Source organism: Trichosurus vulpecula, chromosome 2 (genome assembly GCF_011100635.1).
Source record: "Trichosurus vulpecula isolate mTriVul1 chromosome 2, mTriVul1.pri, whole genome shotgun sequence".
Lineage (NCBI taxonomy): Eukaryota > Metazoa > Chordata > Mammalia > Diprotodontia > Phalangeridae > Trichosurus > Trichosurus vulpecula.
Window position 1 is genome coordinate 95464305 of NC_050574.1, and position 16420 is coordinate 95480724.

General features: G+C 38.2%; 1 protein-coding gene across 1 annotated transcript in view; it reads right to left on the minus strand.

Annotated features, from left to right (window-relative positions):
• The window catches only part of LOC118836685 (phosphatidylinositol 3,4,5-trisphosphate 3-phosphatase TPTE2-like), a 73087-nt gene extending 57306 nt beyond the window's left edge, over positions 1–15781 (minus strand). The window contains exons 1-4 of the mRNA XM_036743903.1: positions 15489–15781; positions 6382–6429; positions 6062–6121; positions 1527–1571 (exon numbers count right to left, since the gene is read on the minus strand). Of these exons, the coding sequence (XP_036599798.1) occupies positions 1527–1571; positions 6062–6121; positions 6382–6429; positions 15489–15781 (446 nt within the window). The remainder of the gene's footprint in view (positions 1–1526; positions 1572–6061; positions 6122–6381; positions 6430–15488) is intronic.
• Between the last annotated feature and the right edge of the window lie 639 nt (positions 15782–16420).

The window sequence follows — 16420 nt, forward strand, 5'->3', positions numbered from 1 at the left end:
CATAAAGGGCTACAGATGCTTAAGAGAGTAAGCCAGAATTTGAGGACAAAGTCAGGAAATGCCAAGCTTTTAAATTTAGGCAAATCAAAATCAACATTAAAAGGATGAGATTACCCACTTGCGTAAGAGTGACTTTCCCCAAATGTGTTGCTGATCAGCTTAAATGAGATCAAACTTCATCACTCAAATGTCATTTGAGTTATCTCAATATGTCAATATGAGTTATCTAGTTAATTATATTTTAATAATATGTTATATTATTATAATAGTATATGTAATATATAACATAATATTACATATAATTATATAATAATATAATATAGTCTATATTATATCTATATATAATATTGTCCATAATATAATTATAATTATAATACGCCCATCTTGTGTTATCATAACAGGAAGGTGATGGTCTGTCTGGTCTCAAATGAAGACTGTCAAAGATTAAGACTTTATCAAAGTGCCTGGAGTGGTGGTGGTATTATCTAGGGGGAAAGGTATTTTGAAGGGTGCTAGGAAGAAATATCTCTAGAGTTTAGAAGGTGAATTTGTTAATAGATGATAAATTATTGGAAATGTGTTTTATAACCACACTATTCCCTTTATTCTAATTATTCTAATAATTCTAATTCCCCTTATTCTAATTCCTTGTTCACTAAACAACTTTGTGATCTAAATTGGGTCTTCTGGGATAGGGCAAGGAGGGTGGGAAGGGGGAGAGGTATAGAAATAGAGTGAAGGCAGGAGCCGATTTGGTGTGAGAATTGAGAGAACCAATTGGATTCCATCTCATGAATGCTGACTCCATCTTTTGCTACCACACAATTTTGTACTTCTGCAAATCCTTCATGGGAAAATAAATGGTATAAGCCATTTATTGTTTTGTAAAATACAGATGGATTAAATTAATCAACATCTCCCAATCCGGGAAAGGAAAGACTTTGAAGCCCACTTACCACCTCCCAACTTAACCAAAACCCACTCTTTAACCCCACCCCCCACCCCCTGCAACTTGGAAAATCCTTCAATTTCATTCTATTAGAAACCAGATTATTTAATCTTGTATTCTGGTTTATATCCCATTAATTGTTTTCTTTTAATTCATAAAAATCTGTCTCTCCCTGTATTTGGGATCCAGTGTCAAGGTGAGGAGGCCTAGTCCTGATTTTTTATACATTTGGCATGCATTGCTGGATAATATGCTTAATAAGAATCAATATGCTCAGAAGCTTCAACCTTTGTTTCCTCAGTTATTTCAGATTTCACTAGTCACACTAAGCTCTAGCAATTTCCTCTGCAAATGGTCTAAATCTATTATCCTGCCAACTACATCTTCCATTGCAAATAAATGAATTAAAGTTCTGGTTTATCAGTCAGTCTTTCATGAGTTTGCTTAGCCTGTCTGAAATAATCCTTCATATCTGGATCACCCCTACACGCATCCCATTCTTGAGCCAGAATAATTGAGAAGTCAGTGGATGTGAGCTTAAGACTTTCTCACTTTCTTTGTCTGTAGTCTTTCATACCTGAAAGTGATGGACATCACAACATAGTGTATAGCTTCTTTAAGCCTACTGTTGGGAAGAAAATAAAGATAAAATCAATCATCTAATACTCTTTCAAAATTTTATTTCACATTTCCACTAATTTGCACTAGATGTTTATCCAAAAGAGAACACCATTTTGAGCTGTCCTATGAAAGAGAAAAGGTAACTTGAGGAAAAGTCTATTGATGATCTACAATGAAACATTTATTACCTAAGACCCACAGACTCTCCTATGTGTTACTGACACAGAATATGATCTTTTTACCATGAGGAATTCATACCAGCAATGCAGATCTTTTCATCTTTCTTCGCCTTAGTAGACAGTCTTTGTGAGTTGCTGTGGCTGAAAAAACTCTCATCACCTCTTGGCCCAAATTTCTGGTGACAGCCTCTCTTAAGAAAATCCTTGGACATATGATCTGCTGGCACCTGCCAGAACTTGCCCTCTTTTGACAGTATCTTAAAAGAATCCTTCAAGTTACAATGAAGCACCATGATAAGACATTTATAGAAGAAAACAAAATATCTTGTTGGTAAAACAACTGACCTGGAAAATAGATTGAGGAGAGATAGTTTACGAATTATTGGTGTACCTGAAAACTTTGATGAAAAAAAGCCTGGACTGCATCTTTCAAAAAATCATTAAGAAAAACTGCCTTGAGGTCCTAGAACCAGAGGGTAAAATAGTCATAGAAAGAATCCACCATTCACTTCCTGAAAGAGATCCCAAATTGAAAATGCCAAGGAATATTGTAGCCAAACTCCAAAATTATCAGGTCAAAGAGAAAATACTCTAATCAGTCAGAAAGAAACAATTTAAATATCATGGAACCACAGTCAGGATTATGCAGGACCTTGTAGCTTCTACATTAAAAGATTGGAGGGCTTGGAATACGATATTACATAAGACAAAGGAGTGTGGATTACAATGAAGGATCTACTACCCAGCAAAACTGAGCATAATGTTTCAGGGGAAGAGATAGACATTTAATGAAATAGGGGACTTCTAAATATTCCTGATGAAAAGACCAGAGCTCAACAGAAAACTTGATCTTCAAATATAAGACTCAAAAGAGGCATAAAAAGGTAAATAGGAAAGAAACAAAAACATGTTATTCCATAAGGGCAAACTGTTTATATCCCTCCAAGGGAAGATGATACTTGTAACTCTTGAGAACTGTATCTTTATTATGACATTTAGAGGGATATACATAGACAGAGTGTGTGGGTATAAGTTGATGTGATGGTAAAAAACCTAATTAAGTGGTGAAGAAGGATTGCATTGGGAGAAAAGGATTGCATTGGGGAGGCAGAAAAAGGTAAATTATATCACATGAAGAGGCACAAAGACCTATTACACTAGAGGGAAAGAAGGGAAGAAGATGAGCATTGTTTGAACCTTACTCTCATCAGATTTGGCTCAAAGAGGGAATAACATACTCAATTAGGTATAAAAATCTAATTTACCCTATAGTAAGTAGGAGGGGAAAGAGGAAAGAAAAGAGAGGGGGTGGATAGAAGAAAGGGCAGATTGAGGGAGGCAGTGGTCAAAAGCAAAACTCTAGTGAGAAGGGAAAAGGGAGAAAGTAGAGAGAAAAGCATAAATGAGGGGGAAATAGGATGGAGAGAAAGACACAGATAATAATCATAACTGTGAGTATGAAGGGGATGAACTCTCCCATAAAATGGAAGCAGATAGCAGAGTGCATTAAAAACCAAAATCCTACAATACATTTTTTACAAGAAACACATTTGAAGCATAGGGATACACACAGAGTAAAGTTAAAAGGCTGGAGTAGAACATATTATGCTTCAGCTGAAGTGAAAAAAAAAAAAGCAGAGGTAGCAATCCTGATCTCAGATGAAGCAAAAGCAGAAATAGACCTAATTAAAAGAGATAAGGAAGGAAACTACAGTCTACTAAAAGGTACCATAGAAAATGAAGCAATATCATTACTAAAAATATATGCAACAAGTAGTATAGTATCCAAATTCTTAGAGAAGTTAAGGAAGTTACAGGAAGAAATAGACAAAATAAGCTATACTAGTGGAGGACCTCAACCTCCCCCTCTCACAACTAGATAAATCTAACTACAAAATAAACAAGAAAGAAGTTAAGGAGATGAATAGAATTTTAGAAAAGTTAGATATGTTAGACCTCTGCAGAAAATTGAATGGGGATAGAAAAGAATATACCTTTTTCTCAGTGGTACATGGCACCTACACAAAAATTGATCATGTATTAGGGCATAAAAACCTCACAGTTCAATGCAAAAAGGCAAAAATGTTAAATGCATCCTTTTCATGATGCAATAAAAATTGCATGTAATAAAGGGCCATGGAAAGATAGATTAAAAATTAATTGGAAACTAAATAATCTAATCCTAAAGAATAAGTGGATCAAACAACACATCAGAAACAATCAACAACTTCATCCAAGAAAATGACAATAATGAGACAACATACCAAAACATGGGATGCAGAGAAAGTGGTTCTTAGGGGAAGTTTTATATCTCCAAATGCTTGCACGAATAAAATAGAGAAAGAGGAGTTCAATGAGTTAGTTATGCAATTAAAAAAAGCTAGAAAAAGAACAAATTAAAAATCTCCAGTTAAGTAGCAAATTAGAAATTCTAAAAAACAAAGGAGAGATTAATAAAATTGAAATTAAGAAAACTATTGATCTAATAAATAAAACTAAGAACTGGTTTTATGAAAAACTCAATAAAATAGACAAACTTTTGGTTAATTTGATTAAAAAAACAAATTATCACTATCAAAAATGAAAAGGGTAAAGTCATCACCAATGAAGAGGAAATTAAAACAATAATTAGGATCTATTTTGTCCAATTGTATTCCAACAAATTTGACAATCTTAGTGAGATGGATGAATAATATTTACAAAAACATAAATTGCCCAGATTAGTGGGGGAGGAAAAAAGTACTTAACCCCATTTCAGAAAAGAAATTGAACAAACCATGAATGAACTCCCTAAGAAAAAAAAACTCCATTACACAGGCAGAAATGAAACAAAAATGTCATCACTAGAACTCTTCTAAACTACTTATTTTCTCCCTTTTCCACTCAAGCTCTCACTGGATGCTTCATTATAGCATGGAGGAAATGCTGAGTTCCTAAAGGCTGTCCATGAAGAGCAAGGGTCTAATGTGTGATGCCAAACCAAAGCTTTCACTTGCTGTCCCAGTAATGGATTGAGGTCTGTCTTCTAAGAACAGCTCAATTCAGAGAAGCTTGCCTAGGTGGTCTTAGCAGGGCAAGTTTTTTAGCTACAGTAACTCTTGAAGACCATCTATAAAGTAACAGGAGGTCTTTAATCTGTTTCATTGCACACTGACTTGTGTTGTAGAAGTACCAGGCATGTTTTTATCAGACCACATTAACAGATCGATCAATCAGATGTCATTCAGGAAACCTTTGGAAAGGGGCAGAGTGTTAAGAATCAAATGATAACTATGAACTTTAAAACAGTAATATTCACCATTCCAAAGAAGATAGATTAGAGAAAGATCACTTAGAATAAATCTAAACAATTTTTTTCCAAGTATAGCATCAATATGTCCATAGGAGTTTTTTGTGTACTTTTCCAAACATCTTTCCACAATTTTCTATCTTCTCCATTTTTGGAGCATTTTGCATCTTTTTTTTTTCCTTCAGGACTGGGTCTCCCTATTTTGTCCAGGCTAGAAGAGCAGCAGTTACTCATGGGTCTGATCACACTGCTGATCATCACAGAAACGTTGACCAATTATTCTATTTCCAACTTGGGTCAGTTGACCCCTTCTTAGGCAGCCTGGTAGTCCCCCCACTTGTAGGGACTCACCTGCTGGTGCTGGATTTGGTGCAGATACACTTTTTAAAAATTGTCTGCAGTAATTTTATTTTATTTTTAGTACCTACTACACTTTAGCCCTTATAGCAGCTCAGGATTCCAGAACTCAGGCTATCTACCAGCCTCAGCCTCCCCAGTAGGCAGAAATTACAGATGTGTGCCACCATGCCCAGCTACCTTCTATCTTCTAACAGTGGCTTTGAACATAAGATTCATATTCATAAGATTCCATTCTTTACAACCTCCTTGTTGGAAAGAAAATTCTTCATTTGGACTTTTCACCTTGATTAATGAGGCAAAACTCAGGACAAAGGGAATTAAAAGGAGTTTATTGTAAGTACATCAAGGTAGCAACACATTGACAGGCGGATCACTGAAGATCAGCAATGGCTTCAAGGTGGGGACAGCTTTTATAGGTAACTTTAAGACAGTCCTGATGATGGGTCCATCTCAGTAAAAGAGGTTAGACCCTTGCATCTCAGTTGTTCCCCACGGTAGCAAGAATGTGACAATTTGGAGGTAGGGGTACATGACAAAAAGCAGGTAATGCAAAAGCTGCAGACTTGGTGTCTCCTTATCAACCAGAGGCTCCCCCAACATTGGTTAAGATGCAAGGCTGGGGACAATAGGATACCGAGTCACCATAACTTCCAACATACTTACCTATGTTGGAAATCGTCTTCATCATCAAAATCATCAGTCTTTCCAACGAAGGCCCTTTTACTTTCAAAGACCAAAAAATTTAAAAACAGAATTAGACATATACTACCCAACAATAATCTAAATGTCTTGTTTAAACCACTTATAATTACCAAAACTACAAGTTCTCTCAAAAAAGTCCCAATGTCAATATCTAAATATCAGTACAGCTAGCATTTTTTGGGTCATCATACAGTAAACTGTATTTTTATATGGATGATCCCCTTCTGTACATTTTGCTTCCTTAAGAGACTTCTCCCTTATGTATATAAAAATCAACTTACCTTTCACTTCCTTCAGTAGTTGGTAAGGGGAATATTTGGTTTTGTAATCTGTCAATGAAGTCAAATTGTAGAATTACATACCATTTAACTCAGAACAATTCATATTTCTAAAACACTTTCAGTTTTACAAAATTCGTGCCTCTCAACAACCCTGTGAGGTAGGAAGTGAGCCTGAAGTATCATGTTTAAACTGTTCTCTGGATTCCTTGGAAATATACATTTAAAAAAAAGTATTTGTGACAATGCTACTCACTGAGCCCAGTTCTTTATGTGAGAGGAAATATTAACTCCTAATTACAGAGAAGATGTTCTGTCTTTCTATGCAGGAGTTGGCATAACTTCCAGATTTATTTCTTATATCACTTATAAAGCCATATAGAGGAAAGTTGCAGTTAGAGGGTATCACTCTGAAGGAAGTAGGGAAAGGTGTGGGAAAGCAGGACCTCCTTTTTCAGAGGTTTTGGAAGCAGAGCTGCATAACTTGAATAGTCTGGCTCAACTGCCCTGGGGGAAGGTTGGGGATAAGGGTAGAGAATAATCAGGGAGAGAATGGTTTGCCCTAGGACCTGGATTTAGCAAGAAGTGTTAGCAGGAGTAGAAGAGACTCTGAGGAGGAGAGAAGGCAAATAGTGTAGAGTTTGCTTGGGTTTGGCTATAGACATTTGAGGTGCAAGGATTAAGCATGCCTGTAGTTCTCCAAAGACCTTCCCCTGGAGACCTGGGATAGTGCAGACTATGAGGATTTGTTAACAGAGGTACATTTTTTTTAGCTCTAAATGCACTTGGAGAATCTTCCCATATGGACCAGCAAAACTACAGCTGGTCCTCTGGGAGATGTCATTAGCACTTGAGGAAATTTAATACCATTTTATATCATTTTTGTAATTTCAATAAGACCCAGAGCCTGAACTAGTCAAACAGAGGAAGGGTCTGGACCTAACAGCTTCTTCATTCTCTGAGTAACTCAGAAAATGCCTCTTCTTATGTCAACATGCCGAGATGGAGCATTCCTTCCTCTGTCCATGGCCATTAAGGGTGACAACCTTGACCCCAGACACTGTCTTGAATTATATGACTTTTCCTTATCTTAATAGTTTATGGATATATACTATGTTATGGAATGTTAATGGCAAATTAAACACAGAGATCCTGGGTTGTAATTCCAGTTGGCACTTTGTCAACTATCCTGACTTATTGTATTTACTACCTATTCCATTAAGGAAAATCCTTGTCTTGTATCATGGTTAAACATGCAGGGGGATCATAAAAGTGAGGTAACATAGACATGCTGAGTCTGTTAAAGAAAAATGTATGTAAGCTTTCTCATCTCTTTGTTCATCAGTCAGAATTTTGTCTGACTCCATGCATGCATGTCTGCTATGCTTAAGGGAATAAATAAATAAGTAATATGAATTTTTCTATCACCTAGCTCTGTTTGCCTCCTTTAACCAAACCTCTCAGGTCAACACACTGTACTCTGGCAGCTAAATGGCTTTATTTCTGAGAGCAGTGTTATTAACAACAAAATGAGGAATAAGGCCAGAGTGAGAGCTGAGGCAGAATAGCTAAAATGGGAATTAAGGAGAATAAAAGGCAGGAATATCTGGATTTAAATCTCTCCCCTGACACTATTGATGTGACCATGTTCCCCCCAAACTTCCATTTGGTAGATTGAAACTGAGAAAACATTGATTGTACATATTCTGTCTAACCCACCAGGAAGGGAAAATCTAAGCACATTCTTTCTTAAACCTTGGATTTCAATTTCTTGTTAACCATCTTCTAAGTAGAAGCAAGTTAAGAGTAAAGTATTTTTTTTCTTCTTTCCATTGTCTACAATTACCAGAGAAGTTTACTAATTTTTATATCTATATTGATTTTATATTATATTTTAAATTTACTAATAGACCTATTTTTCATGCCTCAATGGGTCACAACTGCCACAGACAATATTAATGGTCTCACTGATTTTTTTTCATCAGACAAAGCCCAAGGGGAGCTTATATTGTCCCCAGAGTTGTTTCTTGAGTTGCAGCTGCTAGTTTGAGCTAAATAATTGAAAAAGGTAAAGAATATAAGGGAATCATCCCATGGAATAACAACAGAGGATAATCTATTGCTATATAGGGGGCAATATGCAAAACATAAATTACAGTTGCCCAGTAAATTTCTTGGGTATAGCTTCTATATGAGAAAGATTAATTAAATAAGTTATTGGAGTGAGGGGAAAGTAGTACAATTATCCCTTCCACATTGCGGAGGTTAGGGGTGCAGTGCCCTGGTTATTTGGAAAATCCCTGTAAAAACTTTTGGCCCTCCCTGTATTGCTAATGGGAAAAATGTATTGTTAATGTGAATTGAAAGATCTTTCCCATCCATTAATATGCCTATGTGATTTGCTTGAGTCACATAAGTTTAACTTCTTAATGTCCCATTCAGAGAGATCATTTATATAGAATTCCTGGAATGAGGCAAGAAAATACAGAAAATCTTGAGTCATTGAACAAAAGCTTGTGTAGACTCTGAAAAGAACCCTCAATGAACTCTTCAAGTCCTTCACTTTGCATCTGCTGCCCTGACAGGTTTCAACTCCACAGAACAAGATTGCCCCTCCCAGGATAAGCTCATCACCTTGAAACTCATCCCCATGCAGATGACTCAAGCCTTGAGTGACACTACCTCCCTCAACCTCCTTCCCTCTGATTGAAAGCTGGAGGGTGGTGTACCAAACTCCTACCAATGCCTCCCCCCTTTATGGAAGGCAGAACCAGCTAGGTGGCTCAGTGGATAGAGCACCTGGCTTGAAGTCCATAAGATTCCTGAGTTCAAATATGGCCTCAGACACTAAGAAGCTATGACCTTGGGCAAGTCACTTGTCTGTAAAATGAGCTGGAGAAGGAAATGCAAACTACTCCATTATCTTTGCCAAGCAGACATGACTGAACAACAACATAGAGAGCAGAAGCTGGACTCTCAGATCGCTTATTTTGTGTCTTCTGCCCTACCTGGTCTCAACTCTACAGAACAAGATTCCTCATGTGCTCCCTGGTGTCCTTGTCCTTACCCCCTTCTTTCCTTGCCTGCCGCCTTTTGTGTGTTGTCTCCCGCTTAAGATTGTAAACTCCTTGAGGGGAGGGACTGCCTTTCATTTTATTTATTATCTGGCCAGTGTTTAGCACAGTGCCTGCCATGTTGTAGGCAGCTGATAAATGTTTACTGGATTGGATTGGTGCAGTGGTGCAGTGGATAGAGTTGCTGAATCCAGAGTCAGAAAGACATGAATTCAAATCCTGCCTCAAACACTTACTAGTTGTGTGATCCTGAGCAAGTCATTTAACCTCTGTCTCCCTCAGCACCTACCTCCCAAGGTTGTTGTGAGGATCATATGAGATAATATTTGTAAAGCACTTTTCAAACCTCACAGCACTACATAAATGCTAGCTTTTATTATTATTACTTCCCCTGCAACACAAGGACGACTTCTGAATATCTCCTTTTCATCTTAGCTTCCCCCCGCCCCTTTTCTATTTAGCTAGAAAAGGGGGCAGCTGAGTGGCACAGTAGAAAGAGAACCAGCTCTGGAGTTAGGAGGACCTGAGTTCAAATCCTGCCTTGGACACTTACTAGCTATGTGACCCTGGGCAAGTCACTTAACCCCAATTGCTTCCCCCCCCCAAAAAAAATAAATCCTGGCTGTAAAAAAAAAAAAAGGTGGGGACATCTAGGTGACACAGTGAGTAGAGCACCGGCTTTGGAGTCAGGAGGACCTGAGTTCAAATTCGGCCTCAGACACTTGACACACTTACTAACTGTGTGACCTTGAACAATTCACTTAACCCCAATTGCCCTGTCTTCCCCCTCCAAAAAAAAAACCCCAAAAAGAATGAGAGCTATCTTGTCACCTGGCAGGACATAAGAATATGTGAGAAAACTGTCATACAAAAGTATGTAACAGTATCAACTTGCTCCACGGTAACAGTTAATAGGCTATGAAAGAAATACTTAGAAATTACACTTACATCATTGTCTGAATTCAAATGTTAACTGAAATTTGGTTGAATTGAGAGACTTCCCCAGCACTATTAAAATAATTTCTTAACTACCTCCACCCCCATCAGCCCTCCCCTCCATCATCCCCCCCCCTTTTTTTTTATCTTCTTCCCTCTTCTTTCCTATGGGGTAAGATTCCCAATTGGGTATGTATGGTATTCCCTCCTTAGGCCAAATCTGATGAGGGGAAGAGGGGAGAGAATTTGGAACTCAAAGTGTTAAAAACAGATGTTCAAAAACAAAAAAAAAAAGTTTTTGCATGCAACTAGCAAATAAGATACACAGGCAATGGGGTGTAGAAATTTATCTTGCCCTACAAGAAAGGAAGGGAAAAGGGGGAGGGGAGGGGAGTGGGGTGACAGAGGGGAGGGCTGACTGGGGAACAGGGCAACCAGAATATACGCAATCTTGGAGTGGGGGGGAGAGTAGAAATGAGGAGAAAATTTGTAATTCAAACTCTTGTGAAAATCAATGCTGAAAACTAAATATGTTAAATAAATAAATTAATTTAAAAAAATAATCTCTTAAAATGACATAGAGAGTAGTGATTCCAATAAGATGCAAAAGCAAGGAATTCAAGAGTTGCAGGTAAAAAACAAGTTCAAAAGAGATTGTATTTTGTTCCTTCAAAGGACCAAAATCAGAAAGTATTGATTCTCTCCATTATGATGGACAGTGGAATGAAATAAGCAGAGTAACCTAACTTCATTTTTTGTGATCTAAATGATGTGTACTTTGGGAGGTAATTTTGTTTTTTTTGTGATGCAAGAAAATTTGTCATTGGTAATAGTTGTTGGTTAAGGGCTGTTCCCAACAAGTCTGAAATTGGACTTTAGGTTGTGTTTAAGGTACTTTAAGATGGCATACAGTATGGGATGTGTGAGAAGAGTGTTTAACATGGAGGCACAGGTGGAGGGATGGGGCATCACTTTTATCTAAAATGGACAGAAGAGACACACATGTAGCACACACAGAATCTTTTCTTTGTGTCCTGCTGTGTGCATGGAAGTGCTCCTTTTTCAGGGCATTTAAAGAACTTAACAAATAAAATGAGATAATATGAAGCAGCTTGTCAAAATTAAGATGAATAATCATCAATTCATTCTAGAAACATGACTCAATACAAGTAAATTTCCTGTATATTTATGAAACATAAGCTTTAACATCAAATTTCTACCTTTTATGTAAGTTGAGAGACACAGCTAAGCCTCCTGTTCCAAAAGTGAGAAATTATATTTGGAAATCAGTAATTGTGTATCATTTAGCTTACTTACTTACGTAATAGATCTGATATTTACAAGAAATTCAGCTAGTGTTGATAAGGTGTTACGTGTCGCCTCTGAAATGAGGAGACTGAGTTTTCTTTTTTCATTTCTAAGGGAGAAAAAAAAATACGTAGTTGCATTTTATTTTTGCTTCATCCAAAAAAATTCTCCAAGGTGTGAGAGAGGGAACACTTTAGATAATTCAAATGAGATAATATTTGCAAAATGCTTAGCACGATGTTTGGCATATGGTAGGTACTCATATAAATGCTTATTCCCTTAATTGAATTTAACCAATATTTCTAAAACACGTACTTGCAAACTTATTAAAATCACCAACCCATAATTTTTTTTCAGGTTTTGAAAGATACATGCATATGTTTTAGCCCTGAGTATTTTAGAAGTTCACAAAGTAAATGAAGAAAAATGGCTTTTAATTTTCCTAAGCAAATAGACATACCTAGCTCAAGCACAGTGAATCTGCCACATTTGCCCTTAAAATTACTTAAATTACTTGATGCTCAGAAAGTTATACAACAAAAAAGTTTTTAAAGCCCAGTTTTTACATGCTTATTGAATTACTGCTGGCAATCTTCAAAATAGGGTTAAATTTCATTGAGAAACATCCTATAAGGGTAATGGACAAAAAGGGATTTAGGAGAAGAAGTTGTACTTTGGGTCATTTCACAAAATTTTGTTAATATTACACATGGAAATGTGGTACCCATGCTGCAGGAGAGGAAGGGAAGTTCACTGAAGGACAGCCCTGTGTATGTGAGGGAGACTTTGAATTTGATGTAGAGTTTTGGAAACAAACAAAGGGAGAAGCAGTTCTAGTGACCAGGAAGAGAGAGAAAAAATAGCTAACGGGAGTCCTGGATCCACAGGCACAGGAGAAAAACTGACATTTCCAACACGTTCCTTGATCCCCAGTGTCTATATCACAAGAGATTGCTAAGAATAAACTACTCTGATGACCAAACACAATTCCATAGGACTCATGATCAAGAATGCTACCCACATCCTGACAGAGAGGTGGTAGACTCAAATAGATTGAAACTTTTTTTTAAAGATGTGGCCAATGCAAGAATTTGTTTTGCTTGACTATAAAAGTTTGTAGCAAGGATTTTGTTTTTCTTCATTTCTAAATGGTGGTGAGGGAAGTAGGTGGGAGTGATAGAAGGCAAATCTTCGTGAAGATAAAATAAAATTTAATTTTAAAAAAGAATGTACTGCTCTGGTAAGATTATTCTATTTTCAGTTGAGCTGAGCTCCACCGAGTCAAAAAGCCCATTTTCTTTTGTATATTCATTCTATCTTCTGTCTACACTAGTCCGCATAGCTTTCCTTAGCTTTCTTTTGTGTATTCTATCTTCTGTTTACACTAGTCTGCATAGCTTTCCTTAGTTTTCTTTTACTACTTTTATAAATATGTTTGCTCACTAATCATGTTGTCTTTTGTACAATAAATACTTTGTGAGAGGGAACTGAACTGGCTAAGAGGAAGCTAACAGTTACCCTCTCAAACTAGGGCAGGACTACTTTCCTCCCAAAGAACCAGGGAAAGTAGATTTTCTTCTGAACCAAAGTAGAGCATTATACTACTAAGCTGAAAATGTGTGATGTGTGGTTGATAGGATACACAAGAGTGACTGAATCCTTCAACTCAAGAACATGACATAATCTCAGCTCAAACAAAGAGAGAATGAGATTACTAGTAAAGTCTGCTCAATGACTTCATATTTATATTGGTTTTTGCTTTCTCAATGGGTAAAGAAGAGAGTGGGAAGAGGGAGAGAGTCTGGAACTGAAAATAAAATAAAACAATGAAAAAAAGAGGAAAACCTGTTCTTAGTAGTTTCTGGTTATTCAGGTACTGGGTATCAAGGAATATATTGAAGGGATGCCTTTGGTCTCCTATTAGCCATTCAAAAGTTGGCACTTCTCTCTCTCTCTCTCTCTGCTTCTCCCAGCGTTTCTGGTACTTACTCTTCGCCACATCCAAAGTCACATTTCCCTTACACACAGAATATGCAATGTCACAGGCTCAGAAGCCTCTCACCCAATCAGGAGTCACATTCCCCTATTGTATACAGCATTACAGAAATATCCTTCAGGAAACCACCCGACACCCCAGGGACAGGGGTGGTATAGAAATTGGATGTTATACGAAGATGGTACTGCAAATCCAGATGCCAGTGGAAAGTGCAGTACTAACTTAAAAAAAGTAACATGCACATAGACATAAATGTGTGTGTGTATGTGTGTGTGTGTGTGTGAGAGAGAGAGAGAGAGAGTGTGTGTGTGTGTATGTGAGGGAGAGAGAGAAAGAGAGAGAGAGAGAGAGAGGGAGGAAGATCAAAGGACACTGATTAAGTTTACTAGTGCTCCCCTCTCCACAACCAAAGCCTTTTAGTATACTATATAAATATGAATTGTTATTATTAGGTTGAGAAGCTAGACAGGATGATAGAAGGCTTACCTTACAGTAAGAAAGACATGAGTTCAAATCTTGCCCCTTGAACATACCAACAATGTCACTGTGGGCAAGTTAAAGAGACCTGGCAACTGTCCACAACTGTAAATTACAGATGATAGCCTCTCTGCCTTGTGGAGGGAGTTTTCCACAGCAAGAGTCCTCATATAAATGAAAGTATAGGCCCCCGATTTTTTCTTTAGATGATCTTGGGCTAAGCATTGTATGAATTTGAATACTCACTTCAGTTGAGATATTCGACTGACTTCTTTAAGGGAGAAACCACTAAGATAATACTCTGTAGGAGAATTGGGTCTCATACATGGTGAGAGTCCCACTTGTGGCTAGAAGGCCCTGTCCCATGAGGATCATCATTGTATGGCTAAAAGGGAGGCAGAATAGACATCTCTATCTTATTTTCCCCCCACACTTCTCCAAAGGGGACTTTCATTCTTTCCAGGAGGGGAAATGGGAAGTTGGGACCAGAGGCCAGTCTGTACTTTTCAGAGAGAGAGGTGCTGGGCTAGAATGATATCAATCTTCTCCCTTAAATAGTGTTAGTCTAGGGGATATGATCAGGTTCAATCTAATTTCTGATCACTTCTTCATTTTGGGGGAGGGAAGAGGCACTCCAAACTTTATATCCAAAGTTCGACCATGCCACACTGAACACATATAGCAATAGTAAAGAAACCCATTTATCCAAGTAGTAGCAAAACAGAAATCCGAGCAGGTATACAAAGGAGAATGTTTATCCAACAGTACAGAGTAAGGGACCTCTCCCATTGGGAGAGAGATAACTCAGCTTGACCAAAAAAGATTATCTTAGATCTCACCCAGGGGGAAATTCTCCAATCTCTGGTATAGCAAGCTGGGGATAGGGTCATGATAGAGACTCTCGGTTCCCCTCATGTCTCCCTAGAGTCTTTTCCTTCAACAACCTGAAGTGGGGTTGGCCTCCTGCACCTTTGCTCTTGAGGCCAGAAGAGCCTGAAGCCACTCAATGCCTGAAGAATCCTAAAGGTTGAGGAGTTCCAAACCAGTCCCCCAAACCGGCATCACTCTGAAAACAGGAGCACACAGGAGTCAGGTGCCAGAAAGAAGGCCAACTGCCAGCTCCTCCTAATTAGGGGAGACTGCTGGCTACCTGAAAGACGAGTGTAGGTTGTTAGATGTCCAGAGGATCTTGTTTACAGAGCTAGGAAGGAGAAGGGGAGAAGGCTAGCTTAGTAAGCTCAAGGAACCCAGGGGAAATGGAGACAGATATGGCTGCCCTCAGAGTTATTCCTCCTCCCCTCCCTTCCTTGAAGCATTACCTGATAAAATTGGTATGAGAATTAAATGTCCTTATGGATCTCCGAAAGAAAGAATTCCTTTTGGAGTGGTGCTTGGGACCACCAGTGTTTTTGAAAATCCTGGGTAGAGATGGGGGCATAACTGAAGCTATGTTTGAGGCTGATGGGAAGAGGGAAGAAGGCCCTTCAGGGCTTGGGATTTCAGTTAAAGTTTTCTCTGATGAAGGAAGAACTTTCTTCTGCTCAGGTGCCTCCTCCACCCCAACCTCCTCTTCCTTGTCCTTTCCTTTCCTTCCTTCATTTTCTTCTGCCATAGTGGTCTTTTCATCTTTTCTCTTTTTTCTTTTTAAAAACTCTTGTAACAAATTATTCTCTAATCTGAACCTTCATCCTCCTGTTCAAGGTTAGGTCAAGTTTTCCCCACATTCCCTTAATTATTTTTTTTCTTGGCCCCTGAGGATCTAGGAGTATAGGGACCTGAAAGGTGAGCCTAATAAAGTAAAGAGAATCTGTTGCCTCCTATTTGCATTTTCCTCTAAAAAACTCTCCACCTCACTGAACCAACCCTTCCTCTAGGCAGACGCTTCCCTGGGAGTGGGTTGGGGGAAGAGGAGGCCAGCAACAGCACAGGAGAAGACTTTGGGAAAGGAGAAGGGGAGTGAGATAGGACCCTAGCACTAAGGAGTACTAGAAACCTGATGCTACTAGGAGGCCAGTACTGGAAAAAGAACCCAGTAACCATGGCAACACCAAGCTGCAGGTTCTTACTCCAGAAGGCAGGTCAAGCTGGATAGGAGTATTTTAATCTCTGGTCTCAAAACAGAACACACACACACAGACACACACACAGACACAGAAGAATATTCAGACTCTCTCTTTTTCCCTGAAGATTTAGGCTACAAGGCTTAAAGGCTCCAGAAGAATAAAACCAGAGCACAAAGATTGTGTGTTTT